The following is a 13993-nucleotide window of genomic DNA, read 5'->3' as shown; positions in this document are numbered from 1 at the left end:
AATTTGGAGACACTAATGGGATCCAAATTTTTCATAGTCATACAAAATAAAGCTGCAAATATAAATAAGGATGTGATACTGTATTTGATTTGTGGTGTAAGCTCCTTCTGTGCTGCTGCTGGAGCAGTAAAATTGTCCATGTCCCATCCAGTTTCACTGCTTTCCTCACCCTGATAGGTGGCTTGGTGGGACAGCACCTCTCTGAACACCCAGATGTTCGCAAAGTTGGATTCACTGGTTCAACACCAACGGGCAAACAGATCATGAAGAGGTACTCTCAGCAAAAGAATCATAAATAAACCCTGCTTAGCCTGGCTCTGAAGTATCCTACTAGATATACTGTGCATGTAGCAGTAATGAAAACACATAAATACATATGGTCATTTACCATCATGTAGAATTCTACTAAGTAACTAGTATACAATAGAGGTTTATACATTTTCACTAGTTAAGATTCAAAAGAAATAATGAAAAAAAAAGATATTAAAAATGGGTTTATATGACTCTTTTGGGTTTATATGACTATTTTTATTTTTTACAGTGCAGCTGCTAACCTGAAGAAAGTTTCTCTTGAACTTGGTGGCAAATCACCATTGATCATATTCAATGACTGTGAACTTGACAGAGCTGTAAAAATGGTAATGTTACTTTGAAGTAAAATTTATTCAGAGCCTTTGTAGTACATCCTCACAATATTGCAATTTTCTTCTTAACTTGCAAAAAAAAAATTACCAGGGAACCTTTCCATGAAAAGCCTTGATATCTGTTAGGAAACAAACTCAGATATTTCTTTATGCCAGCCAAATTTAACTGTTCATGCTGCCCCAAAAAGGCAGTACCACAAGAAATATACATTAGAAATTACAAGAAAACAAAGAATTGAGCTTCCTATTGCCATATCATTTTTAGTTCATCAATCAATGAATGATCAATTATCAGTCATAATAATTTACCTTCCCTACCAGCTATATTGTGTTCAAAATTCATAAGTAAGACATTGATATATCCTTTTACATAAAGCATTAAACTTCTGGGGTCACAAACACTGCATGCAACCTAAGGGAACAGAATGGAAGGGAGACTGAACAAAATGCTGATAAATATTAATGTTTTGTTTTTTTTCTGATCAGGGTATGGGAGCAGTATATTTCAACAAAGGAGAAAACTGCATTGCAGCTGGCAGGCTGTTTGTGGAAGAATCAATTCATGATGAGTTTGTTAGAAAAGTGGTAAGATATTCAAGGACTAAAGTTTAAGCATATGTCATATGTTTTGCTGTGGCAGAATGATCCACTTTGTTTTGTGTTTCTTATTTTCAATTGCTTAATTTCTCATTATTGCTTATGATAGACAGTGCTACTTCTCAGGAACCTCTACAGGGTTAAAAGGCAGCATTGAAGGGAGATATTTGCACCACTAATGCACAGATAAGTGACAGTTAAATAGATATTGTACCTTCAGTGATAGTTCATATTTGACTAGGAAAATAAGATTACAAATAGCTCGGGTCAATGTGATTGAAGAAGGCTTCTGTAAAGTGAAAAAAAAAAAGGAGTATTGGAAGCATAACTAGTATAACTAGAATAATACAAAGATCACTATTAAAAATCCGGTAGTTGATATGCTGTGCCACTGGAGAATTCATTTATTTTGCTTAAGAACAGGAAATCACTATCTTAAGTCATTAACTACCAGTAAAAGTTAGCATTTTACATGCCTATCTTAATAGCAGAAGAGAATATTCACATGAACAAAGCGTCAAAAACTTTATTAAGTAATTAGAGATTATGAAACAAAAGACAAAGCCTCATTTTAAAGAGCAAGAAGCATTATATCTAAGAATCCAGTAATTTCTTAGATTCAATCTTCATAGCACCAAAAAATGCAGCATTCCAAATTTCTGGTCCCTCTAACAGTATTGTGTTATGTAACTTCATTTTAATTGGGTAATCCATAGGTTGAAGAAATTAAAAAGATGAAAATTGGTGACCCACTTGACAGATCTACAGATCATGGTCCACAAAACCACAAGGCACATTTGGAAAAGCTGCTGCACTACTGTGAAACTGGAATAAAAGAAGGAGCCACTCTGGTGTATGGAGGAAGACAAGTAGGTAGACCAGGTAAGACACTTTCCAGAGGAATTCAGAACTTTACACTTTATGCAAGAGCTGTCACAATTGTCTCAGCTGTATTTTGTGGAGTTGAACTACCATGGGAACAGTACCAGGAAAGCTCATGATACCACAGAGCATTCAAGTCTCATGTTATGAGAAGCTGTACAAATGAAGTATAAATTATGAGATCTTTATTTACATCCTACAATCTATCTTTGTGTTGGGTTGGAAGAAAAACAGTGGCTTCTGTGACTTGCTGTAACCTTGTCTTAGGGTACAGGGTCTTCCCCCAAGGAGTCACCTGGCTGTGGAATGCAGGGCAGGGAACAACACATGTTGTCACCTATGAATACAGACCATTCTTTTACCCTTTTGTCTGCCATTTCCCTTTAAATCCATGCATTTCCATACATATTTCATTCATATGTATTTTCTATTTCAAGTTGCAAGTTATTTATGACCTCAAAGCAGGGGGCAGAAATGGCCTGGACAACAGCAAACCCTTAGGCACTTTTACCATTCTCAAATACTGCTCTATCCTCTCTTTAGGTTTCTTCATGGAACCCACTGTATTCACTGATGTTGAAGACCATATGTACATTGCTAAGGAAGAATCCTTTGGTCCTGTGATGGTCATCTCTAAATTTAAAAATGGGTATGTTCTCCTCTGGTTACTGTTAGAAACTTTATTTTCCCATTTTCACCCTAAGTGAAGAAGCGACAGTATTTTGTTAAATCTTGTTAGACCAATCTGAATATCCAATAGTATTCAGTGCAAATGTTTTAGTGAAGTTTGTGTGGTAATTGCAACAGCTTCATAAATTACAAAATGTGTGTTTTTCCCAGTGGAATTACTTATTTTTCCTGTTACAGAAGACTGCAGTGTTGTGTATTGCATAACTCTGTCACATCACTGTTGCACATGAAAACTCCTCTGTGTATTTTGTAAATATACATTTATGACATCTGTCATTTCTGATATCTTTCATTCCAGATCATAAGAATTCTTTAACATACAGATGAGATTAAAACCCTACATAGAAACTCCACATAAATATTTCCATCAGGTTTCATCTTCTGCAGTTTGATAATAAAGTTAAGAACCAGCCATGTAGATAACCCTTCACATCCATAAACTCTGTAGTCTTAAGGGACTGTATTGAATTTTTTAAATTTTAAACTACTATTGATTTTTGAAGCTGTATGTAAATGAGATGCAGATAGAAAATGGCACTCTGGAAATGGCCTGAGAAGCTGTGTCTTGATAGCAGTTTAAATTCCAGCTTTCATTCTGCATTAACTTGTAAAGGTGGACAGAATTTTAGCAAACTGATTCATCATCTGCTACCATGCTCTGCTTTACAGGCATTTACAGGCATTGCTCTAATTCCCAAGCTGCACAGTAGCAACATTTCCCGTGGCATTTCTCAGCATAGATATTAACCTTTGAAATGTGAGGTTACTAGCTCCAGAAGCTTGAAGCAAGGGTGTGAATTTCTGTGGATCTGTCAGATTGACACAGATTTGTCCTTAATAAGTCATCTTTAAAAAAACTCACTGAGAAGAAAGGCCATTTGAAAAGTTGCTTCAATGACATAGAAGGTGGAGTGTTTCTAACACTTGCTTATTTTACCTAGTTGCAATTAAATAATTTCTTTCCCCCATAGGGATGTCGATGGAGTATTGCAACGGGCAAATGCCACAGAATATGGCTTAGCTTCAGGAGTTTTCACAAAAGACATAAACAAAGCTCTGTACATCAGTGAAAAGCTAGAAGCTGGGACAGTTTTTATTAACACATACAACAAAACTGATGTGGCAGCACCATTTGGTGGATTTAAGCTGTCTGGCTTTGGGAAAGATTTAGGTAAGTTGTCTCCTTCCCTCATTTCTTGTCTCAGAATCCTAATCAATGAAAGAAGCACTGCCTAGTTACAATATATCTAGTAAAATATGAGCTGTGGGCATATAAATTACAGCTTGACCAGAGCTCTGTATAGGCTACAAAAGGCTGTCAAGTAACAATGGTATTGGCCAAAGTATTCTTTACCTCGAAGAGAATGCTAATTTAGGTTTCTCCTCTAAGTAAGAGCATGGGAAACTTTTTTATATCTTAAAATGTCACCAAAATTTGCTAACAGCCACAGAAAAAGATACTTTAAAAATATTCTTTTTTCAAAACAACTTTTTAGAAAAGTGAAGTCCACTCTGTCAAAGAAGCTTCACAGGTCTGGACAGAGACTTCATGTTAGAGAAAAAGGAAAACCAAATTTCATTCACACAACAGATTTTTGCATTTGGAATCTCCAAAGACATTTCCTGAAGCCAAAATAAATGATGGTGTCAGGGAAAAAAAAAGATTACTGATTTTCACACAGCTTCTCTACCTATGGCCTTTAATAGAGGAGAAGCAAAGTTCATAAATTCAGCTATGGGCCCCCAGTGGCCATTTAAAGATCTGCTGCTGCTTGGGGAGCTGCTTGTTAAATTCCAGTTCCTTTTCTTCCTCATCTGTTGGGTCTGGCCTCTTGTCAAGCCAGGTCTGTAAATCACAGCTGGAAAACTAATTAGTTTGCATTGTTGCTTAAGGATTCAAATATTGGCTACAGTGTTGCAATTTTTTCTTATTAATAGTTATGTTCTGACAAAATTCATTTAGCTGCTGTTCTAACAGGCAAATATTGTGCTTGTACAGGTGAAGAAGCTCTTCATGAATATCTCAGAACCAAAGCTGTCACTGTGGAATATTGAAGTAACAGCTTCACTTGGGAAGTAGACTTTCAGCAGTTTGAATCTTGATGACTACACAAAGCACTTGATACCACACCTAGGATATGCTGTCTGCAGTGCTACAACCAAAAAAAACAAAACAAAATACTCATTCCATGGAGAAGTTTCTATAAATTAGGGCCAAATTTTAGTCTGACGGACAATGGCTTTTGAAAATCACCCTTAAGTTAAATCATGCAGCAGCAACAGTTGGTAGCACAATTTCCCCCCACCCTCCCCCCAAAAACACCCCCAAGAATATGGCTCAGTTTCTTTCTTTTAAATAGAACTGAAGAATAAGTTCTCACATACCTACTTCATATTTCTGTGACATAATGTTTACATGATCATTTTAAATCATTAATCATTAGGCTTCTACAGTTGAACTAAAATATACTGATTATGCCATTTTTGCTATAAATCAGTTCAGGTTTTATGATAGCAATTAAACACTCTGCTCTGGTGATTTTTCAGCAGTACAGAAAACCTTTGTGCCATAAGTAAATAAATGCAAGGAAGTGCACTTACTATGATCTTTGTATAGTACATACAGAGTTCAATATTGGTGTTAAACTATGCATATCGAGCTAAAGTTACTGAAAATATTTTCTACCTTTTTGTTGATACAGAATGTGTGATCTGCCTGCAATTTGAAAGGTGGCTACATTAACAGATTAAAATCACTTTTTGTGTCTGTGCATGGACTGTAATCACTGTTTCATACTGCATGATTATTACTTTGTATTTCACAATTATGGGTTCTTTTTAAACTGTGGGGAAATCCCTTGTAAAATGACCAAGGTCAGATGTTGGCTTTCAAACTTTTTTCAGTTTGGAAGAGATTTTCCATAGACTGAGACCTTATTTAACTAAGCCTGTTAAGACTCCTTGCTCTTAGAATGCAAAAACACCCAAAACTTCATTTATCTGTGGGCTGCTATTAAAGGTGGCAGTCTGATTCTCTGACCCCCATCCTTCCCCTTCCCTAAAATATTCCATGGTCTCATCAGTAAATCTCATCTCCATCCTGTATTTAAGCCACATTGCTAAAGACAGACCAGAATCCCTGTTATTTCTTACCACAAATACTACAGAAAAAGGTAATAAAACTAGAACTTTAGATACAGGATTGAAAATAAATTCTATAAATAACTGCACATTTCAATTCATGACATTAAGTTTAATATTTGAGCAAACATAGTATAGAAAATTTTACTTTAATGGTGTAGAATATACAAAGTTCCTTTAAGAAACAATGACATCCAGGAGCATGACAGATACTTCTGAAATGCAAACTGATCTATGAAGTAAATGCAATAGCCCAAACCATTGTATTTGATCAATATGAGGTAAGTATGAATGGGACACACATTCACTGATTCTGGTTTCACAATCCTGTCAAGCCAACTTAGGTACAAGTCAAAATTTCACCTTCTCATCCCTCAGTGACAGTTCACAAAATGGAGATTGGACACATGGCAGGGAAATTGGGGGATGAAAAGTGTATCTTAAAGCTATCAAAACACCCCAGAGGCAGCCTTGACCCTTTGAGTATGGAGGGTGTTTGCACCACAGCCACAAACATTTCCCACATGAGCCTGTAACCTCCCTGTGCTGGGGTGGAGCTCAGAGCAGGCACACAGGGTAAGTAAAAAGGGAGCCTTTGCTGAACTCTCTGGTCATGGCTCTCCTTCCCCAGGCTGGCTCAGCTAGAAATGAGCTCAGCCACAGCTCTGGTGTTCAGCAGTCACTGCCATGAATGAAATGCAAACATACCTCTGAGGTATTAAAGATCATGCTTAATATTGAAGAGAGTGTACATAACACTGCACAGAATATGGAATGGAAAAACAAAGTTTTTTTTCCTAGTTAATGCTTTCTTGCCCTTGATGCAAAAAATTCTATCTTCCTATAAAAAAAAAAGTCTTTCTTCAACAAAGCAACGGAACAAGATTTTTTAACCTTCAAGTGCCCCTTACTCTAGCTGTTTTCTTGGTGCAATGTACTATGAAGGGAACTTCCCTGTTATTTGATGAACCAAATCACATTTAATTCTTCAGAAATTCAGCCTTCCCCAGTCATGACTAGATACTGAATTCTCCACCATGTAAACTATAGCATTTCAAAGGATCCTAAGAGATGCTACCCTGGGAAACAAAGTGGTTTTAAGAGCCAATTCTTCAAAGTGAGAAAACATTATTTGGTTGGTTTGGGTTTTTTTTTAAAGTAAAATAAAGTGGATTTACTCATTTGCTTTGCTGTCCAAAATTTCTATTTTGCCCTTGTCTCCCTTTTGTTTAGGAAACTTAATGTTGTCTACTGTCACTTCATCAGTTACAGAGTCATCTTCATCAGATTCCGAGTCATCTTCTGAAGACAGAAACTCTTCATCTGTATCAGAATCACTCAGTTCAACTACAGCCACATTCTGGAAAAAAAAATCTTGGTTAACACATCATATATACTACATATATATACACACACACTCTAGCACTTCTATCACTGGAGTCAAACAAGGCAAACACATTAAACAGCCTACTACCATAAGAAAACCACTATCACAATAAAAAAACCTTTGGGTTTTCCTAGGATTTTACAAATTACATTAAGAGATTCCTAAATATTACTGGCCTATAGGAAATCTAAGGCCACATTCATATCACTATCAAAGAAAGAACTGAGTCAACAGCTGAACTCAGATTGTCCAAATCAAGTATTTAAACTGCTGAGCAGCAGGCATCAAAACTACTTTTCAGCAAAAAATTCAAATTAAATCATTTAGTGTATAAAGGGTCATAACAAATATACAAACATATGTATATATATATGAATATATACATATATTCATATATTATATTTTAGTAGTATTCAAGGCACTATAACTATTCTAAAACAGCAAGTAGTTTAAACCACCAGGGTGTTTTTTCCAAGTGATCTCATATATCCATATACAGACCCATAATTTTTAAGGTCTGCTTAGCCAGAAGGCACTTGGATAAGCCATGGACATATATCACCTTGAGAACAAAATTTTCTTATACAAGCATAAGGCTGCAGCACTACTGTTAAAACTAGAAATAAAATACATATGTGACTGTAAATAAATAGACAAGTACCAGCAATAAAGGATCACAACAGCACTATCAACTTTTCTAAGCCCAAGTTCTAGTCATTCCTAAAGATACCAACAGAGCAAAGCTGAAAGCCAGTTATTACTCTTACACTAAAGCCTTCTGCTATGCCTTAAAAGGCCTTATATTGTTCAGCTTCTAAACCAAATCCCCTAGGAGACATTTAAAATACAATTTGTGACTTTTGATTCAGACTTGTCAATTCAAAAGCATGTCTTACTCTACTTAAACTACTTTATTTCCAGTGATTAAATTCTGTAAGTATGAAAAGCAGGATGTAGATTTCCACCAAATCAGCATGTTTATTATATCTATGTTTGGAATCAGCAGATCACAGACTATGGTAAAGATTTCACAGAAAATGGTAAAGACTTCACTTTATCATATTACCTATTCTAAGATCAGAGAGTTATTTTAATCCCATCTAGATTTATGTTAAAATAAAAAAAAAAAAAAAACATATTTACCATTTCTATAACTTTTTCTGTTTCACTGTCTAGATGTTCAATATCAAACTGATGAGCAGGTGCTGTTACCATTTTTCTTTTGAGCTCATCATTTGCCTGGGCCATCTGTGGTAAAAAGCTCTGTACTCGGTCCAAAACTGAAAAGAAACAATTATCACATATATATATAAAGTCCAAGAGATGCTCATTAGTGTTCATATTTGTACCTCAGTTATGAGCCTTTACAGATTCCACTTCAACTGTAATTTCCAGCTGTCTATAATAATTAAGTATAGACTGAAAGTCCTGAAGAAGATGGAAAAATTAGCTTTAGCAAATGCTGTGATAGACTAATGAAAGGTCAACATAATTAACAAAAGAAACTCTGAAATTAAGATGGTGGGAGAAAGATGGAATCTCCAGGTTGAAGTATAAAGCACTTATCCTCTACAGCTCAGTCCTGTGGGACTTGACAGGAATTTTTAGGTAATCAATGGAATTAGGAGAATCACACTCATATCTTTTCCATGGAGGAAGACAATATTTTCACCTCCAGAATCTCCTCAAATAAACTGCTCCACACATGCAGATGAGCCAAACACTAGTTTTTTTTCTTTAAGAAGAGCTACTATTCCAGGTGAACTCCACAGAAGTTTAACAGGTATAATCTACTTTTGAAACACTGTCATCTTTGCAGAGACTTTTATCCAACAAAGAATTTGATGCAACATTTTTTAAAAATTTCAGCTTGATCACAAAACAAAAAATAAAATAATTTGATAGGAGTAATTTTTAAATTAAATGCTTTTATACAATAAATATATCATACAGAGAAATTACTCCTAAAAAGAGTTAAGAAGCCCAAACAACAGCCCCATACTGGGAAGAAACAATCTGTCTCTAAAATTTAGAGCTGTAATGCCTAGCATTGCAAAATTTCATTTTGCAGCACCAGCAGTTATGTGACTCACCAGTGGGACATGGAATTGCAATGGGAGGAGGACCTTCCACCAGGAGAAACTGCACACAAAAGCTTCTCCATCTTTTCACAGAAAGTACTGAAGCAAAAGCTGTGTCTCAAACGTTACCTACCACTCGACACAGTTCAGAGACAAGCTCCTCCTTACTCACCATTGCTCCTCGGCACCTTAACCGTCTGTAAAGTTGTGGCCTTTTTGTTGTTACATTTTGAATTAATCAGCAAAATGTCTTCCAGCCCTGCAAAGAAACAAAAGAATATTAAAGTGTTTAAACTGACAAGCTCTCCGTAATTGTCACCTGCTTTTGCTGCTCTTGGAGGAAATACCGCGCTACGCGGGCCAGCGCTCTCACGCTGCAGGTCACCTCTCACACACTCCTTAAGTTAAAGCTCAAGTTTCTTAAGCTGTTTGTGAGACAAAGATTGTTCTGTGCATTATAACTCTCGCTTAATCAATCTCTAGCACCCCACAGCAAGGTGAGCTGGAGCTGAGGGCGCCAATCCCGGTGCCAATGAGCTCCGCTAACCGGGCAGCGGCAGCGCCAAACCCAAACCCAAACCCAAACCCAAACCGTGTCGGCCAATTCGCCATTAATCATCCGCATTAATCCTCATGAACACCCGCCCGGTATCACTAAAGCGCAGCGTTCTGTCTTTTTCACTTCCTTTTTCTCTCACGAAAACGTCGCTACGACTGCCCATAGTTTAACGCGGATTTTCCCGCTTATTTAGTTCGCATTACCATAGCCCTGCCCGGGAGAGCAGCTTCTCTATATGCGCAAGAACGAATGGGTCACCGGCGGCCCGAGCCCCGCTGGCCTCGGGCGGGTGCCGCGCTCACCGGGCCGGTGCCGCACTCACCTGTCCGGTACCTGGCTCACCTGGCCGGTGCCTGGCACACCGGGCCGGTACCGCACTCACCTGTCCGGTACCTGGCTCACCTGGCCGGTGCCTGGCACACCGGGCCGGTACCGCACTCACCTGGCCGGCGCCGCAGCTCCAGCAGCTCCCGCGAGGCCGCGGGCCCCGCCATGCGCCCGCCCGCACGGAAGTGGAGCGGCACGCGCGTTCGGCGGGCGCGCGCCCCCTGCCGGGCGGGAGGAGCAGCGGCGCTGCCGCCGGGAGGGACGGCGGGCACAGCGCGGCGGGGATCGCCACGGAACGGCCTGAAGCCTCAGAAACACAGCACGGAGTGAGCGGTGCCCTGGGCTGCGTTAGGAAGGGCACTGCCAGCAGCACGGGGTCCGTGCCCTGCTCCTCTGCTGAGCCCCGGTGAGGCGCGTCTGGAGCGCTCTGTCCAGTTCTGCGCTCCTCAGGACAAGAGGGACGCGGAGCTCCTGGAGCAGGTCCAGCGGAGGCAACAAGGATGATTAAGGAACTGAAAGATCTCTTTAAGGGGAGAGGCTGAGGGAGCTGGAGGCCTGTTTAGCCTCCAGAAGAGATGATTGAGAGACATCTCGTCAATGTACGTAAGCGTGTAAAGGGAGAGCGACAAGAGGATGGAGCCAGGCTTTTCATGGTGCTGCCAAGCAGCAGGACAAGAGGCAGAAACTGATGCGCAAAAAGTTCCACCTGAACATGAGGGAGAAGTTCTTTGGTTTCTGGTGACTGCACACTGGAACAGATTACCCAGAGATGATGTGGAGTTTCCTATACTGGAGATATTCAAGAACTGTTTGGACACAACTCTGTGCAAAGTGCTCAAGGACTACCTTGCTTAAGCAGGGATGTTGAACCAGATGATCAATTATGCCCTCTTCCATCCTGACTGATCCTGTAATTTGGCACAAAAAGTCCTTCCCATCACCATGAAGAGCCATGAACATGTGGAACCAAGCTGCCAGCAGGTAATGTCGCCTGTAGCTGCTTGTCTCTCAAAACTCTCCAATTTGCATTTTCAAAATTTGACAAATGAACCTAAAATTAAATATCAGAGCTTGAGGGAGTTTTAACCATCCTCTGGAAAAGAAACTTACACAACCACCATGTTCAGCTGGCACTGGCCAGCCTGTTAGTCAGGATTTGTTCTGCAGTTTCTGTCCTTATCTCTTCTGCAGTTTCTGTCCTTTCACATCTAGACAATGTAAAAACTGTAACAAGAGAACTGCGTAGTTCATAAGAAACAAGATAGGAATTCCAGGATGAAAATGAGAATAAATAGTAATCATGTAAGTGGTGTTTATAGGCCCTCATTGCAAAGGACACAGGAAAAAACCCAACCACACAACCACCCAGATCCCAGTATCTTGGAATTAACATGAATAAGAAGCAAACCTCTGAAAGCCCTCAAGCAAGAGACTACCCTGTTGTTTTCCAGGCAGACTGTCCCAAATAATGCCCTCTGCCACTTCCCCAGCTCAGTCACAGAGACAGGTGCTTTCCACTGAATTTGCTTCCTAGTTTGCACCTTTCTTCCCAGGCACACTCCAAAATTTCCATTTCCCAGAAAAATCTCATTGCTAGCTATAATGACTGAAAAATCTTGAGGGCTGAGGTTTTTGCCTTGGGCCTCAAAAGTGAGTCTTTCTGACTCTGCACACAACCCAAAATAATAGTGTGTCAATCTCAAGCAGTGTATTTCATCCCTGGGTATTATGTAATTTCCATGGAGGGTGGGGCATAACGCTGTCAAGGAACCTGTAGTAGGGAGTGATGAAGTGATTGCCCAAGATAACCAGACAAGCAATTAGAAAATCCAGAAATAGCACCCTCAGGTGCTATTCTCAAACCTTGTGTTTACAGTCTTACCTGTTGGCAACAATGGCAGATGTGATCTTTATCTGATTTGTAGGGTAGCCCAGCTAAGTGCCATGCTGTGTAACACCTGAGTGCACACGTGGATATATAGGGTTGCTACTAGGGTAGGGAAGCTGCAGCATCTGCAGCACAAATCCCCAATAAATACAGGCTTGAGGCAGCTGAATTATTAGCTCTGAGGGTTGGGCTGCTTCATTGATTTAAGGTGGTGTTGACATGAGCGTTCAAGCTGATCCTGTATCTTTCACTCCCCTGGCACAGAATGTTTTGGGTCCAGTCCTGCAAATACATTTCTCTGTGTTTAAGTTTCTGCTATTCCACACATCCCCACCACAGCTAGCTCCTGGCAGACACTTGGTGACTTGGCCATGCTGTCTTTTTTTCTCTCTGTAGACAGGAAAAGGGATGCTGTAGCTTTGGCTGCTGTCACCATCATTAAATCCTCTCTTTTCATCCCCTTTCTTCCTTTCTTCCCTTTCACCATCCAGCTAAGGCATCCACATCACTTCCAAGCGTTGAGCAACAATTGAGGAATAATACTAGTACTGATAACAAACACACAAATTTAGCTGGTTTGACTGTTTTAATGTATTAATATAAAGTGCTAATAATAAGTGTTTTGCAGAACAGGAATTCAGCAAGGCCTTGGCTCCATACTTAGTTAAACAGAGGCAGCTGATGTCAAGGGAGGAGCTCACAAACTTACACGCTGTTTGCGCGGTGTACAGTCCAGCTGGGCAAGAACAAGGATATTCCAACTGACCCAAACACTTTAAAAAATGGATTCCTGAGAAAGCTGCTTTTGGCCAACTGGCAGGAAAGAGAGACAATGTCCTGGTAGCTGGCAGTCAGGAGTCATTACAAAACGGCGACTCCTGCGCTATGTCGCCAAGAAAGCTTCTGCCAGTGGAAGCTGCCCGGGGAGCGCTGGAGCCCCGCTCCTCGGCGCTTTGCTCCCCGGGCTGCGGGGCACCGGCCGGGCCCCGGCGGGGGCAGCGAGCGGGGACGCAGCTCCGGCCCCGCTGCCGCCGAGCGGCTGGAGGGCACAGCGGGAAGGGGACACCGGCGGGTCCCGCAGCGCGGGCGGCGAGTGTCAGGCAGCGGGGGCTCGCCCCGGGGGCCAGGCTGGGAGCGACCACTGTCCCGGCGCCCCGTCCCGTCCCGTCCCGCCGCTCGGGCGGCGCGGGGCGGCGGCGCTCGGCTCCTCCCTCCGCGCCCAGCGGCGGCCCGGAGCGGCCGGTGGCGGCGGCGGCTCTGCGCATCACGGGCCACATCATCGCGGGGGCCGCGCGCTTCCGCGCCTGCTCAGTGGCGGCGGCGCTCACCTAGCGCGGAGCTGTCACCGCCGCCGGGCTGCTCCCGCCCCGCAGCCATGGACCCCGCGGCGCTGCCGGCTCCGCTCTCGCCCAGGTGAGGGGAGGGCGCGGCCCGGGGAGCGAGGGCAGCGGGGCCGGGCGGGCCGGGGACCTGCCGCCCCGAGCCGGGGGAGGCGTAGGGGGCCGGGGGCGGGAAAGTTTCCTGACGAGCGGCGGAGCCCCCCAGCGCCGCGCCGGCCCGCCCCGATGCCGGGGTGCCCAGGGTGCCCAGGGCTGCCGTGGCTGGGGACGCTCGGTGCCGCCCCTCTCCCGCTCCGGCCGGCGTTCCCCGGTGCCGCGGGCCCCGCGCTCCCGGCCGCCCTTCCCTGCACCCCGCAGCCGCCCCCGGCGCCGGGCGGGCCCCTTGGCTCGCCGGGCGGGCCGGTCTCCCGGCCCCGGGGCGCGGATGCTGCGCGTTCGGCCGCCCGCGCCGCGGATC

The 13993-nt window shown here is 42.3% G+C and overlaps 3 protein-coding genes across 4 annotated transcripts in view; 2 read left to right on the top strand and 1 right to left on the bottom strand.

Annotated features, from left to right (window-relative positions):
- Positions 1-6815, top strand: part of ALDH1L2 (aldehyde dehydrogenase 1 family member L2) — a 28964-nt gene extending 22149 nt beyond the window's left edge. The window contains exons 17-23 of the mRNA XM_079303326.1: positions 178-271; positions 542-638; positions 1131-1229; positions 1958-2123; positions 2667-2772; positions 3785-3984; positions 4813-6815. Coding sequence (XP_079159452.1) covers positions 178-271; positions 542-638; positions 1131-1229; positions 1958-2123; positions 2667-2772; positions 3785-3984; positions 4813-4868 — 818 coding nt within the window. The 3' untranslated portion in view covers positions 4869-6815. The remainder of the gene's footprint in view (positions 1-177; positions 272-541; positions 639-1130; positions 1230-1957; positions 2124-2666; positions 2773-3784; positions 3985-4812) is intronic.
- NOPCHAP1 (NOP protein chaperone 1) lies at positions 6052-10589 on the bottom strand. Its single transcript, XM_079303327.1, has 4 exons — positions 10424-10589; positions 9595-9681; positions 8485-8621; positions 6052-7314 (listed from the first exon to the last, which is right to left on the bottom strand). Exons 1-4 carry the CDS (start codon positions 10473-10475, stop codon positions 7129-7131), a joined length of 462 nt encoding a protein of 153 aa, XP_079159453.1. The 5' UTR covers positions 10476-10589; the 3' UTR covers positions 6052-7128.
- A 2815-nt stretch (positions 10590-13404) lies between these two features.
- The window catches only part of SLC41A2 (solute carrier family 41 member 2), a 58379-nt gene continuing 57790 nt past the window's right edge, over positions 13405-13993 (top strand). The window contains exon 1 of one of the 2 annotated variants that reach the window (XM_079304826.1): positions 13405-13609. The gene's annotated coding sequence lies outside the window, so the exon portion shown is untranslated. The remainder of the gene's footprint in view (positions 13610-13993) is intronic. The other variant, XM_079304825.1, reaches the window with a different exon arrangement.

This window comes from Erithacus rubecula (assembly GCF_903797595.1).
Source record: "Erithacus rubecula genome assembly, chromosome: 4".
Taxonomy (NCBI): Eukaryota; Metazoa; Chordata; class Aves; order Passeriformes; family Muscicapidae; genus Erithacus; species Erithacus rubecula.
This window is presented reverse-complemented; position numbering and strand designations above follow the sequence as displayed.

Coding starts and splice junctions, on each gene's coding strand:
- NOPCHAP1 (XM_079303327.1), bottom strand. CDS start 10,475: ATGGCGGGGCCCGCGGCCTCGCGGGAGCTGCTGGAGCTGCGGCGCCGG. Junction 9,682..10,423: donor GGAGCTGCGGCGCCGGCCAG/GTGAGTGCGGTA, acceptor GTTTCTTTGCAG/GGCTGGAAGACATTTTGCTG. Junction 7,315..8,484: donor CAGAAAAAGTTATAGAAATG/GTAAATATGTTT, acceptor TTTTTTTTCCAG/AATGTGGCTGTAGTTGAACT.